The 12,504-nt window shown below is 54.5% G+C and overlaps 1 protein-coding gene across 2 annotated transcripts; it reads right to left on the minus strand.

Annotated features, from left to right (window-relative positions):
* Positions 1–625: 625 nt before the first annotated feature.
* Positions 626–8,972, minus strand: Spata20 (spermatogenesis associated 20). 2 transcript variants are annotated; one of them, XM_071603987.1, is made up of 17 exons: positions 8,883–8,964; positions 8,005–8,124; positions 7,700–7,879; positions 7,530–7,594; positions 7,201–7,355; positions 6,980–7,123; positions 6,686–6,887; positions 6,102–6,232; positions 5,909–6,013; positions 5,409–5,483; positions 5,100–5,309; positions 4,825–5,017; positions 4,366–4,534; positions 3,902–4,113; positions 2,118–2,317; positions 1,150–1,230; positions 626–972 (listed from the first exon to the last, which is right to left on the minus strand). In XM_071603987.1, exons 2-17 carry the CDS (start codon positions 8,079–8,081, stop codon positions 802–804), a joined length of 2,370 nt encoding a protein of 789 aa, XP_071460088.1. In that variant the 5' UTR covers positions 8,082–8,124; positions 8,883–8,964; the 3' UTR covers positions 626–801. The 2 variants fall into 2 exon arrangements, with proteins under 2 accessions (XP_071460088.1, XP_027780530.2); XM_027924729.2 differs by lacking the exon at positions 8,005–8,124 and having other exon boundaries at positions 8,883–8,972.
* Positions 8,973–12,504: the final 3,532 nt, after the last annotated feature.

Raw genomic sequence — 12,504 nt, forward strand, 5'->3', positions numbered from 1 at the left:
CTCTGCTCAGGAAAAACTTAGATAAATTTGGGGAAGGACTTCCAACACAACAGATGCTCAAAAAAAAAAAAAAAAAAAAAAAAAAAGAGAGAGAGAGAGAGAACTTTCCTAACTGGCTTGCAAAAAGCAGGGGATGAACAATCTGACCTCTTGCCAGAGGCCTCCCCGCTTCCTGATGAGGTCAGGGAGGGATGGATCCCCTAAAAAAATGTCTTAGTTCTAATAGCAGCTGCTATTGAGAACCATGGCATATGCAATATTGCCATCCTGTCAAATATAAAGTGTCCCTTTATCCCTTCCCTGCTCAGAACAAGGGGAGGGAAGGGCGGGACTCTTTGCTAACCCCTTCTACAGGCAAGGACTGGCTTTACCCCTCCTGGGCTGGTATACATCCCTGTCTCCACTCAGGTCCACTGTACTTAGTTTTAGCCCCCTGACCTCAGTTTCATTCAGGCTCAATGACTATGGATGGGGGCAGGGTCACTCTGGAAGGTAAAGGGGGGATGGAAGAAGACAAAGAGGTCAGCTGAGGACTCGCAGAGGAAGGGGTCCTAGGCTGCTAGTTCCCAGGCCAGAGCTGATCCCCTCCCTCACAAGTGAGGCTGAGGCCCCGAGGTCACTGCGGGACGGTGTTCGGTTTATTCCAGGGTAAGTGGGTGCCCATGGGGGAGCAGTGAGGATGGCCAAGGTCACCTGGTGGCAGGGTGCCCAGGGTGGCTGCAGGTTGTACACAGCCTTGATGGGCCTAAGTTTCTGGTCACTTGGGAAGCGCCACCTTTTGCCCTGGCCCTGCGGAGTCAGTCACTGATGTAGCAGTTTTCGTAATTCACAGGGCTCAGTGATGGGCATTGAGCAGGCTTGATTCTCACACACATATGCAGTGGCCCGGTCTTCTAGCCGTCGCAGGGTACTCAGGAAGGGCAGCTGGCGGGACAGGAAGCTTGAGGGGTCCCCATCAGCCAGAATCAGCACCTGGGGCAGTGGCAGAGCAGAGAGGGTCACCTGGAGGAAAATGCTGGGACACTACAGAGCCCATGGTGGAGATGACCTCTCCTCAATCCTTCAAGGCAGATACTGGGGAGCTAAGGAGAGGCAGCAAGGGCAACTCAAGGGAGGCAGGGGTGGGGCTGGGCTCATAGGGATACACACCTTGTTAGGCACAAAGGTGGAGTGGACACACTGCAGCAGAGCCTTGGTGTCCTTGGCCTGGGGGTCTCCACAGATCACAATCTGGCCAGAATAAAAAGGTCATTCCAGTGTTAGATGAGGGAGGAGCTGAACCCCAGACCTACCAGGGTTTCCAGATCCTCCCTTCGCACCACCCTTTCTCTCTAAGAGGAATGGAGACTCAGCTACCAGGAGGCCACACTGGATTTAATGCTTTGCAAGTGGAGACACAGACCCCAGGAGAATACAGTGACAATGCCATGCACAATGGTAGAGACACAAACATGGGGACACACACCCAAAAGACTCGATACAGTGGGAGACACGTATCACAGAGACACATCCACAGGGAGATGGTACTCACGTATATACATAGCAGATACCCATACAGGGGAAGATGCCATACGTACAAACCCCACCTCTCTCTCTCTCTCTCTCTCTCTCTCTCTCTCTCTCTCTCTCTCTCACGCACACACACACACACAACAGAGCAAACATGTAACACAAGCAGGCACACCTGAAGACGGGGGTACACATGCAGATAGGCAAATGCACACTGCCAACACTCACAAGCATGCCCACGCCCAGAAAGGCAGGCACATGCACACACAGACACACTCCCCAGGGTTGCACACACATGGCAACATCACACATGGGGTCAGAGCCTTACAGAGAACACTTCACCAGCAACCAGGGACCCATATTTAGTCCCTGCCTCCTGCACCCATACTCTGAAGGCCAGAGACAGGCACTCACATGGGCATGTGCCCAGGCCACAGGCCATCTCCTCAGATGCACACCCGCCTACAGGCACCTCCACTGCAGAGCAGGGACCTGCCTCAAGGGCACTTGCCGGGGACAGTCCCAGGATCCCTATCCCATACTTTCTTCCCTGTTGCAACCCGGCTCCCCTCCTACCCAGGTCCCAGCCAGAGGAACAGCACCCCCACCTGCTTGAGGGTCTGCTGGTGAGCTGAGAGGGCTCGGACCATCTCAGGCAATGCCACGGGGACCCGGCGCATACGCTCTGAGAAGGCGGTCAATAGACACACACACTTGTCCATCCAGTCCTTGTGGCCGGTGAAGCCGTGCAGCCGGAGCAGGTTGTGAGCCGACACAGAGTTGGCACTGGGCTCCGCACCATCCTGGTCTGCAGGGCAGAGGGAGGCAGAGGTTGGAGGCAAGAAAGGGTCACTGGGTCTCAGGATCCTGCCCCAGACTAATTCCGGGGCCACGGGGGAGGGGATGGAGGAAGACATCTCCTCCCTGCTCTAGCAGTGGTTGGTACATGGCTCTCTCATGGCACCTTCAACTCCTCCTGCTGGCCGGCCAGTCTCCAGGCCCCGTCTCACTGCTGATACCTCTGTCCACCACCCAGCTGCTCAAGCCAGAGTGGCCACACCCTTCCTGTCTCTCACCCCCCACTTCTAATCTGAGTCCTGCCAGGGCTGCAGCCACAATACATGCCACTTTGCCACTTCTCTCCATCCCAAGCTCAACCCTTAGTTGAGCCTTCGCCAATGCCTGCATGCACTGAACACCATGAATGGTCTCCTAACTGGTCACTTGTTTCCCCTACCTCCATCCCTTCTTCACCATCAGAGTGACTTCCTTAAGCAGGTCTCCTGAGCCTTTCCCTCCTTTTCCTGCAGGCCCCAGTGCCCTCCTTTCATGCAGGCCCTGTCCTCTGTCCTCCAGGGCCCAGGCTTCCCCCTTGGGGTCTCTCAGACTCTTCCCTCTGTCTGAACAATCTCCACAGTTCTTCTGTGACCCCATGGTCCCTACTCCTGCCTCCCAGGCCTGGTTCAATCTGATCTCCCCTCAGGCTGAGCTAGATCTCCTCCTCTTGGTTCTCTCCTGAGGCCATTTCATTTATTCAGTAAACATTTACTGAGCACCTACTACAACTTGCCAGGATTGCACTGGACCCTGGGGATAAGTCCTGCTCTTTGAGAGACCATTAACAACAGACAAGACATGGGGGCAGCCACATGGTATAGGGCTCCTACTTCTTTGCAGCCCTCATCACAACTTTAACTACATGTGGTGAGTGCATTATTGCCTTATTTCTGTTTATTAGCTGTCTTCTACTACACTGTAAGCTTCCTGAAAGTAGGGACCACGTCAGCCTCATTCCAGGTATGAATCCCTGGATGCCAGTGACCAATGAGCACCTAGATAAATCTTTCCATCAACCCTGTGAGTCAGTACCAGCATTAATATCCTTTTACATATAAAGAGAGGCCAGGGATTGGGGTTGTAGCTCAGTGGTAGAGTGCTTGCCTAACATGTGTGAGGTACTGAATTTGATCCCTAGCACCACATAAAAATAAACAAAAAAGGTATTGTGTCCACCTACAACTAAAAATTAGAGAGGGGGGGGCAGCATGGTGGCACATGCCTATAATCTCAGTGACTTGGGAGGCTGAGACAGAAGATGGCAAGTTCAAGGCCAGCCTCAGCAACTTAGTCAAGCCCTAAGCAATTTAGCAAGATCCTGTTCTCAAAATAAAAATAAATAAAAGGGCTAGGGATGTAAAGTGCCCCTGGGTTCAATCCCCAGTACCAAAAAAAGAAAGAAAGAAACAGGTTCCCACGATTGTAAGGAGCAGAGAACAGAGATGTGAGGCCAGCCCATACCAGCTCCTCACCACCACCCTGAACTATGCTTTGTGCAGGGAAAGCCAAACCCAGCTGGGTGCAGGACCCCAGGCCAACCCACACCCACACGGACCATCTTTCAGACGTAGGGGCAGGCCAGACCCCAGCTCAGCCTCGCTGCAGAAGTAGCCGCCTCCCCTGGAGTCCCAGAAGAGCCTGTCTTGTGTGTCCTGTAGCCGTAGAGCCCACTCAAGCCATGAGCTCTCCTGTGAGGCTTCATACAGGTCCAGCAGGCCCCGTACCACGAAGGTGTAGTCCTCCAGGAAGCCCCAGCAGGGCGGGTTGCTGGGGACACAGGCAACAGGGGAGAGGCTAGTGAAGGCCTGGGGCTTTCACAGAGGGGACATTTCTCATGTGTTCCTTCATTTAATCCTCAAAATCCAGCTATCTGGTGTCTGCCACTAGCCCATTTCCCAGAGGAGTAAATGGACCCAGGGAAGTTAGGAGCTCATAGTGAGGCCTCATCCAGAGGAAGGGCAGAGGGGGGCTAGGAATACATAAGGAAGATGAGCCCTCCCAGCCTGCCTAGTCCCCCACCTGTGCTCCACAGTCCCCCCATTGCCAGCATAGCAGGTGCGCTTCAGGCGGCCACTGGCCACATCAAACATGTGCCGCTTAAGGAACTTGGCACAGTTGGTGGCATAGTTGATCAGCTTGTCTATGCCCAAGACAGCCCCAGTCACAGCGAAGCCAGACACCATCAGGCCTGGTGGGAGAAGAAAGGGTGTAAAAGATGAGGCCAGAGCTCTCCAGGGAGGTCCCCACCACACCCCAGGCTCTGACCCAACACCAGTTAGAGCTGGCCTCCTGGCCCCTGTAAGGTGACCCTGGGCAGGTCACTTCCACTCTCTAAGCCTCGAATGAACACATTTGCAAATTAAGGATAATAAATCTAATAAAAGAAGAATCCGCAGTTTTAAGGGTGCCTGACAGACAGGGGAACTTGGTGAGGGGAATTCTACAAACAGGATTGGGCCTCAGACAGGACTGCCCCACCATTCCAGGAAGCCAGCATCTTGCTGTCCAGGTGTGGCTTTGGCCGGTGTTTCCGGGCCTGGAAGAGCTTCTCCAGCCCCGTGGTGAGCAAGGTCCGCACGGCTTCCACATCCAAGCCAAAGCGGGCAGCAGTCAGCTCCAGAGAATACCTAACAGTCAACACGTTCTGGCCCTGCAGCTCCCCGTTGGGGTCCTGAGGAAAATGGCCTTATCAGAGGGAACCCACATACCCAGCAGGTCTTAGGCCCACTCCTGTGTTCCCAAGAAGTCTTCACCTGACTGGGGCTGATATTGCCAGCCTCTGTGAGTCCATAGTGTTTCATGAGAAGCTGGCCTGAGGTCAGAGGCTCGGTGGCACCCTGTACAGGGTCTGGGAGGAGCTGCTGGATCTCTTTCACTGTCCACACATAGAAGGCACCCTCTTTGGGCCGCGAGCCCCGCTCTGGGGGTGAATCTGCATCCTCTGCGCTGTAGAAGCCTCCAGACTGTGAAAAGAGAAGAGTTGGCTGGGTCCCACAGCCTGAAGGGCAATGGAGGCCCCAAACCTCTCCTACAGCCAGGCCCACCTTCCTCTGGATACATACCCGGTGGTTCAGACTCCGGGACACATACTGCAGGATGCCTTTAGCAACCTCAGAATAGAATTCATCACCAGAAATCTGGGGAGGGAGGAGGCTGTCAGTAGAGGCCATTGGGGTGGCCCAGGTACATAGGGGTGATATTCTCCCGGGAAATTGGGAGAGGGGAGCCGGGTAGTAGGAATTAAGAGTTGAAACTAAGAGTGATGGACCACGCCTGTAATCCCAGCTACTTAGAAGCCTGAGGCAAGAGGACCTGAAGATCGAGGCCAGCCTCAGCCACTTAGTGAGACCCTGTCTCAAAACTTAAAAAATTAAAATGGCTGAGGATACAGCTCAGAGGTACGGTGCCTCTGAGTTCAATTTCTAGTACTGCGAGAAAAGAAAGAAAGGAAGGGAGAAAGGAAGAAAGAAAAAAGAAAAACAGAAAAAAATGAAAGAAGAGCCACAGTACTAGGAAGGCCTTGGGAGAGGCAGCCAGGGTTAGGACTAGGCAAGGGGGTCACCTGGAAGGCCTGTGAATAGGCCACGGCGAGCTGTGCCTGGTCATACAGCATCTTCTCAAAGTGAGGGACATGCCACTGGCGGTCCGTGGAGTAGCGGTGAAAGCCCTGTACCAGGTGAGAGATGCAGGGCTGGAGGCTGATCCCAGCCACCGCCTCCCACTGCTCCTCCAGGGAATGCCCTGCTGCCCCTCACCTGGCCCACATGGTCCCGGATGCCCCCATTGGCCATCATTTTCAGGGTGTGCAAGGCCATCTGCTGGGCCCGAGAGCCATCCTGGGTTAGACGGTGAGTGAGCCAGTAGGAGAACAGGAAGTTCAGGATCACTGTGGGGGTGGCAAGAACAGGTGAGTGACAGAATGATGGAGTATGGATAGTCAAGAGGCCTCTGGCCAGGCTGAGGTCAGGAGGTCAACAGTCAACCCAGAAGAGTTCACTTGACAGGCAGGCCATCTCTGGAAAGCCTGAGAGTCAGGAGGTCAATGGGCAACCCAAAGGACACAAGGTCATCACCTGAGCCAGAGAACAGAATATCATTGGCCATAGGGGACCAGGGAAGTTACAGACCAGACCAGTAACATTGCCCAGGGTCATTGACCAGGTTGGAAGATCGTTATGTAGGTCAGGGTCAGAATGTCATTATTAAGAGCAGGTATCAAGTCTCCTGGCCAGTTGGGAGGACAGGAGGCTAATGACTATGCCAGGAAGCAGAAGACCATTGACCAGGACAGGAAGCACAAGACCAGGTCTGGGGTAAGGAGGGCTTGAGGAATGCTGACCTGGAGTAGGAAACTTGGGGGCCTCAGCAAAACCACCGTACTCCTCATCATAGCCCTCATCCAGCTGCTGGAAGCAGCGGGTATTCATGGTGGCGGCAGAGGGTGGCAGCTGGCGGTCACCCATGCTGATCTCCGAACGGGCCAGCAGGGCTGTTGTAACACGTTGGCTATTTTCTAGCAGGGTGTTCTTATTCTGCTTCCACTGTGGGAGGAGAGGGCACACCTGGAGGTCAGCATGGAGCTCGGGGTTCCTTGACCTGGGCTGGAGTACCTCCCTCCTGGATGCACGCCTACCTGATCCCGTATTCTCATCAACACTGTGCGGAAGCCAACTCGGGTCAGGCCATCCTCAGGGGGGAAATAGGTGCCCCCCACAAAGGGCTGGAGGTTGGGAGTCAGCCACACATTCATGGGCCAGCCCCCACCACTGCTGGTGGCCTGTGGAGAGAGCATCAGGGTCAGGGGAACTGCTGTGAACAAGTGACAGGATTTTTTCCCACTGGAAAACAGCTCACCTGCACAAACGTCATGAACACCTTGTCCACGTCGGGCCGCTCTTCCCGGTCTACCTTCACACTGATGAAGTCCTCACTGAGCAGGCGGCCAATCTCCTCGTTCTGGAAGGACTCCTCCTCCATCATGTGGCACCAGTGGCAGGTAGAGTACCCCACTGGAATGCAAATGGGGCAGCAAAGATGGGACAGAGCAGCCCAGGGGCCCCACCTAGACCAGAAGCTGATCTCTAGACCCCTGGGAGCCCGTAAGGCCCACAGGACCTTTCCCCTACTGACCAACCCTTCCCCCCACACAGCCCTCCCCATTTCAGAGAAGGTGGGCACATTACCTGAGAGGAAGATTGGCTTGTTTTCTTTCCTGGCCTTGTCAAAGGCTTCCTGTCCCCAGGGGTACCTAGGTCCAGCAGGGTGTGGCATCAATCAGCAGCCCTGGGGGTTGGGGGGGGGGGGCGGTCTGGGGCCCCAGCTGCTTCAAGGAGAGCACTGGAAAGGTACTTACCAGTCCACAGGATTGTAGGCATGTTGTAGAAGGTATGGTGACTTCTCATTGATCAGGCGGTTGGGGGCTTTCTGGGGTGTGGCTGGGGGGCAGCTGGGACGACTTCCCTTCCCTCCGGCAGGCATGGGCACTGAACTATTGACTGTAGCACTACGGTCCTTGTCCCGGGAGGAGCTACCCCTGGTATGGGCAGATGGGTCACACAGGTCAAGGCCTGCCCCACCTGTGCCCATGCCCACCTGCCCCCATATCCCACCCAGCTTTCCTTCGAACCCCAAAGAACCCCAACTCCCAGCCCCACACACCTTTCTGAACCACGGGGGAGACCGTGGCCTTTGTGCTTCCCCTTAAGTTTTTTGGGGGGTGAGGAGAGGTGGCTCATTGGGCGCTCCCTGCCAGGTTAGTCTCCCCCAACCTCTCAAGACCTGGTGGTGGGAAGGATGACTGTGAGGTCAGGGCGAGTCACAATGGGCAGAATGGTCCTTCCAACACCATTCTGTCCCCCTAACAGGGCCCCTCCCAAGGGTGGTTTACACTGGGCGGGGGAGGGATCCTCTGGCATGCATGGGGGCATGAACTGGGTAGAAAGGTACAGCTGCTGGTGGCTGCTCTAGGAGTGGCTGGACCACACATAAACAGGGTCAGGGACTGAGCCAGGTGATGGGAAACCAGAGGAAAACAGTCCAGAGGACTCCTTACTCAAAACCCACCACTGGGCAGCCCAATGGGCCAGGTCCTGTGTCAGACCCGGAGGACACCCAGGGAATCAGAAACGCCCCATCTGAAGGAGTTCAGCCTAGGAGAGTGATGCTGGGGGCAGACCTAATAATGGACAGGCCCCACATCAGTATAGGGCAGTGATGGGTCACAATGTGTTACTGAAGAAGGGCCCTAGTCCAGCACTGGGCTCAAGGAGGGCTTCTTGGTGGTAGCCTCAGATTAGTCCCCCCAGGAGCCAGCCCCATAAGTGGAGGGGGTTGGGGAGAGACGGAGGCCCTTTCTGCCAGTGCAGGTCTCAGGACCCTTCTGCAGGGCCAGGTGTCCAAGTCAGATCAGAGGCAGGTGGGGTGCGGGGAGGACCAGGCATGCGGGGCTGGCCCGAGCAGGCACTATGGACCCAGAGCCAGGGAGACCGGCCACCGGCGCCGCAGGTGCAGGGCGCACCCCAGCGGCCCGCTCGTACCTGCGGCTCGCGGTGAGACCCAGCCTGGCGCGGGGCAGCCGGAGGCTTCGGCCCAGCCAGGCCCGCGCGCCCAGCATGGCTGCTCCGAGAGAAACCCAGCGGCAGGCTGCGAGGGGCGGGCCTGACGCCCTCAGAGCCGCGGGCGGGTCTTCGCCCGGACTCGGAGCTGAGTGTCTGGTCTCTGAGCGTCGCCATGTGGCCGAGAGGAGGATTGCAAACCGGTGCAGCCCGGGCTTTAGAGCCTGGGGTCCATCCCTAAAAACTGCTTTGGCTTGAGTAACCCTGCCAGCCAGAGGACGACTCTCACGGATATGGGGTGCCAGGGCCATGGGATCTCAGAGCCTCAGCTAATTTGACCTTTTTTTGAGAAATGAGACTCTAGCTGAAGGCATGTCTTGTCCAGCTCTATCCAGCTAGCAAGTCTGGTTCAGTCTCTCCAACTTCAGGTCCTGCTCAAATCCTACCCACTCCAGGAACATTTTCCTGAATAATAACACTGAGCCAATTTTATGTTGTATAGTATGCTTTATACACATGCATTGAGCCAGTATGCAGTAAGTGTCCAAGTGTCCAGTTCCTGCCACTCTGCCAGATACTGAATGGAGGGTGGACAGAGACAAGCCTGTTCCCTTGGTTTTACTCATAGACAGTTGAGAGACAGAGGCCAGTCAGACAGCCACACAAATGAATATTCAACCACCCACTGTGTGCATAATATAACAAGGTACTTGATCTGGTGGAAGGGATAAGAAGGGAAGGTTTCCCTGAGGAAATTACATTTGTGCGGTAGCCATAGAGAACAAGAGGAAAGAAATTTAAGGGCGTACAGGCCTGGGGGCAGGGCGCTGGAGAAGTAGGCCGAAGGAAACAGCATAGGCAAAGGCCCCCACATATCACAGTGAGTCAGGGATAAGGAACTGCAGGTCAGAAAGCAAGGGGAAGATAGGTCATAAATGAGGCTTGGAGGTTGGGGAGGAGGGCAGGGACCAGGTCTTGGAGGAACTTGTGAGAAGAGGAGTTTTGATGAGAGCAGGAGGTAGCTGTTGGAGGGCTTCAGTCAGGAGAATGACCCAGTTGGGTTTGCATTTGGGGAAGATCTTGCTGGCTGCGCAGTGGAGAATGGATCAGAAAGAGGCAAGAGAGGAAGCAGCAGTGATTGGGAGGCCAAAGCAGCAAGACAGGGAGATGGGAGGGTTGTCACAAGGCGGGGGTGTAGCTGCAGAGAAAAGGCAGGGCTGGGGGCCTAGGCACGATTATCAGGACTGGCCCAGTGGAAGAAGAAGGTGTCAAGCATGATTGGCACTTTGGATCTGTTGTTTGAGGTGCCTTTGAGATGAACACAGGGAGATGGAGGTGACAAGGCTTGGAGCACAGAGGGGAAGCTGTTGGGAGAGAGGAATGAGGGTTTCTCCAGGGAGAAGTCCCCCAGCGGAGACTGCATTAGAAGCAGAAAGAAGGCTCAGTTCTGGACTCCATAAGCCTGAAAAAGTCACAGACATGAAATGGCCAGAGTGCAAGCTCACAGAGGGGCGTCTCAGAAGCAAAAGGACTGGGGATTACAAGAAGGAAGGTACACGAATCGGGAATCCATCCAGGATAGACCAGAAAAATCCCTGGGTTGGTGTGGTGACCATCATCCAATGATACCAGGCTGAGAGCAGGCAGCAACTGGAGAGCATTGAGGGAGGGCAGAGAGGAGAAATGGAGGGATACCCTGGACACTCAACGTGAGGAGAAAGATACTTTGGGGATGAAGCTAATAAGAACACATATTGATGGGAAGAATTTGGTTGAGAGAAAGCCATTGAAGCTATGGAGGAGAGAAGAGATCCTTAATACTGAGCAGTTCTGAGAGTGGGGGACTGGCAGGTGGAGATGCTCCAGAGGACATCCTCCAGCTGGGAGGAGTGAGATCAGGAAGCCTGGAGGAAACTGGGACGGTGACAAGTCCCTAAGGGTGCTAATGGGTCAGGGAAGCTGAGAGGTCAAGAGGCTGTGAGGTCATCCTCCTGGATAAGGTGTTGAGGTTGGATCTGGGTGGGGTCAAGTGAGCCAATAGGGAAGCATCCTGAGAATGAGGAGGAGTGGCAGCCACAGGCAGGAAGGAGGCAGGGCAGCACCACAGTGCCAGTCTCCAGGAGGAGGGTCTCACAAGGAGGAAGATGTCCCAGAAGTAGTTACCGGAAGCAAGGCAACTGAACTATTTTTCCCTGGAGACATAATAGCCCCTCTTGGAGTCTCCAGGGGAGAGTTAATTTAGGTGGGAGAGGCACAGAGATGGATCTGGGACCAAGGAAGATAGAACCTTCCCAGTTTGGGTGCAGCAGAAGATAGATGGGGGCTGGGCTGTGTGTGCTGCCTGGAAAAGCCAGGGACGAGGGGCAGGGATCATTGTCATGGTCAGTGCGTGAAGAGGATGGACCCCTGGCTCTTGTTTATTTGTTTGTTGAAAAAGTCATAGATATGAAATGGCCAGAGTGCAAGCTCACAGAGGGGCGTCTCAGAAACAAAAGGACTGGGGATTGCAAGAAGTTCAGTCCACAGTTCTGTTTGTTGGCAGAACTGTGGATTGAAGCTGGGACCCCAAGCATGTTTGGCAAGTGCTCTCCCGCTGAGCTGCACCCCTCCCTCCCAGCCCAAAGAAGGAACTCTTGATCCCATTTGACAAGTAGGGAAATCAAGGCACAGACAAAGAGAGGTGAAGTAATTTTACTCAAGGTCAGACAGCATAACCACCTATTAAGAGATTATTATCATTAAGTTCAAACTTGGGAGCAGAGTTTTAAACCCTGCCCGTCTGACTTCTAAGTAAGTGCTCTTGTCCATCTGGTCTGCAACAGTGGGACTCCCTCCCTCCACACAAACAAAGCAACCCACCCCAGGAGGACAGTGGCATCACACACCCCCACCATCAACAACTTGGATATTTCTTGGGAGGGCTATGGAAGGCTGTTTGCTCTCAGTACCTTAAAAGGGGAAGGGGCTAACAGCAGGCTGGCTTGCAGGGCCACCCCTAAGCACTGAGGACACACCAGTGTCCAGTGATCCAGTGATCACGAAGCATTGAGTGAAAGTAAAAGTGGCCGTGATGGCTCCCAGGACGAGTACCAGGCCTTGTCCCACTCTTGGTTTCTAAAACCCTTCACGAACCCGCAGTAGGAGCCGACTCCCACTGATAAAGGGAAGTTTCTTGTCAGCCTTGGTGGTGGGGGCAGGCTCAGAGCTGGATTTAAGATGACCCAGTAAACATAGGAACATGAGTGCTCCTGACCTGGCTTTGCTGCAGCTGCGTCACATCCCTCCCACCCCACACACACCTTTTGTCTGCTCTGCTGTACTCTGAGCTCCTGCAGGTTGTGAGCTCAGCAATTCTTGGATTCCTCCCAGGACAGCCCAACACTTTGTCCACAACAGTCAGTCAATATTTGCTGAATTAAATCTGGAGCCCAGTCTGGGAGCTCCTGGATGAGGAGCCAGACTGTCTGATGACTTTGAATCTCATCTCCTCACAGCCCTTGCTTTGTGACTTTGAACATGCCACTTAACCTCTCTGATTCTCAATTTTCTCACCTATAAAATGGGAGCTGCTGCAAGAGAGACCTGTGCAACTGCACTTGGGAGG

The sequence above is a fragment of the Marmota flaviventris genome, chromosome 17 (genome assembly GCF_047511675.1).
Source record: "Marmota flaviventris isolate mMarFla1 chromosome 17, mMarFla1.hap1, whole genome shotgun sequence".
Lineage (NCBI taxonomy): Eukaryota > Metazoa > Chordata > Mammalia > Rodentia > Sciuridae > Marmota > Marmota flaviventris.

Excerpts from the sequence above, each read along its gene's own strand:
- Spata20 (XM_027924729.2), bottom strand. The coding sequence starts at position 8,959 with ATGCTGGGCGCGCGGGCCTGGCTGGGCCGAAGCCTCCGGCTGCCCCGC. Across the intron at positions 6,888-6,979 it reads TGATGAGAATACGGGATCAG|TGGAAGCAGAATAAGAACAC; the intron begins GTAGGCGTGCAT and ends CTCCTCCCACAG. Across the intron at positions 2,318-3,901 it reads GCCCCTACGTCTGAAAGATG|ACCAGGATGGTGCGGAGCCC; the intron begins GTCCGTGTGGGT and ends TCTGCCCTGCAG.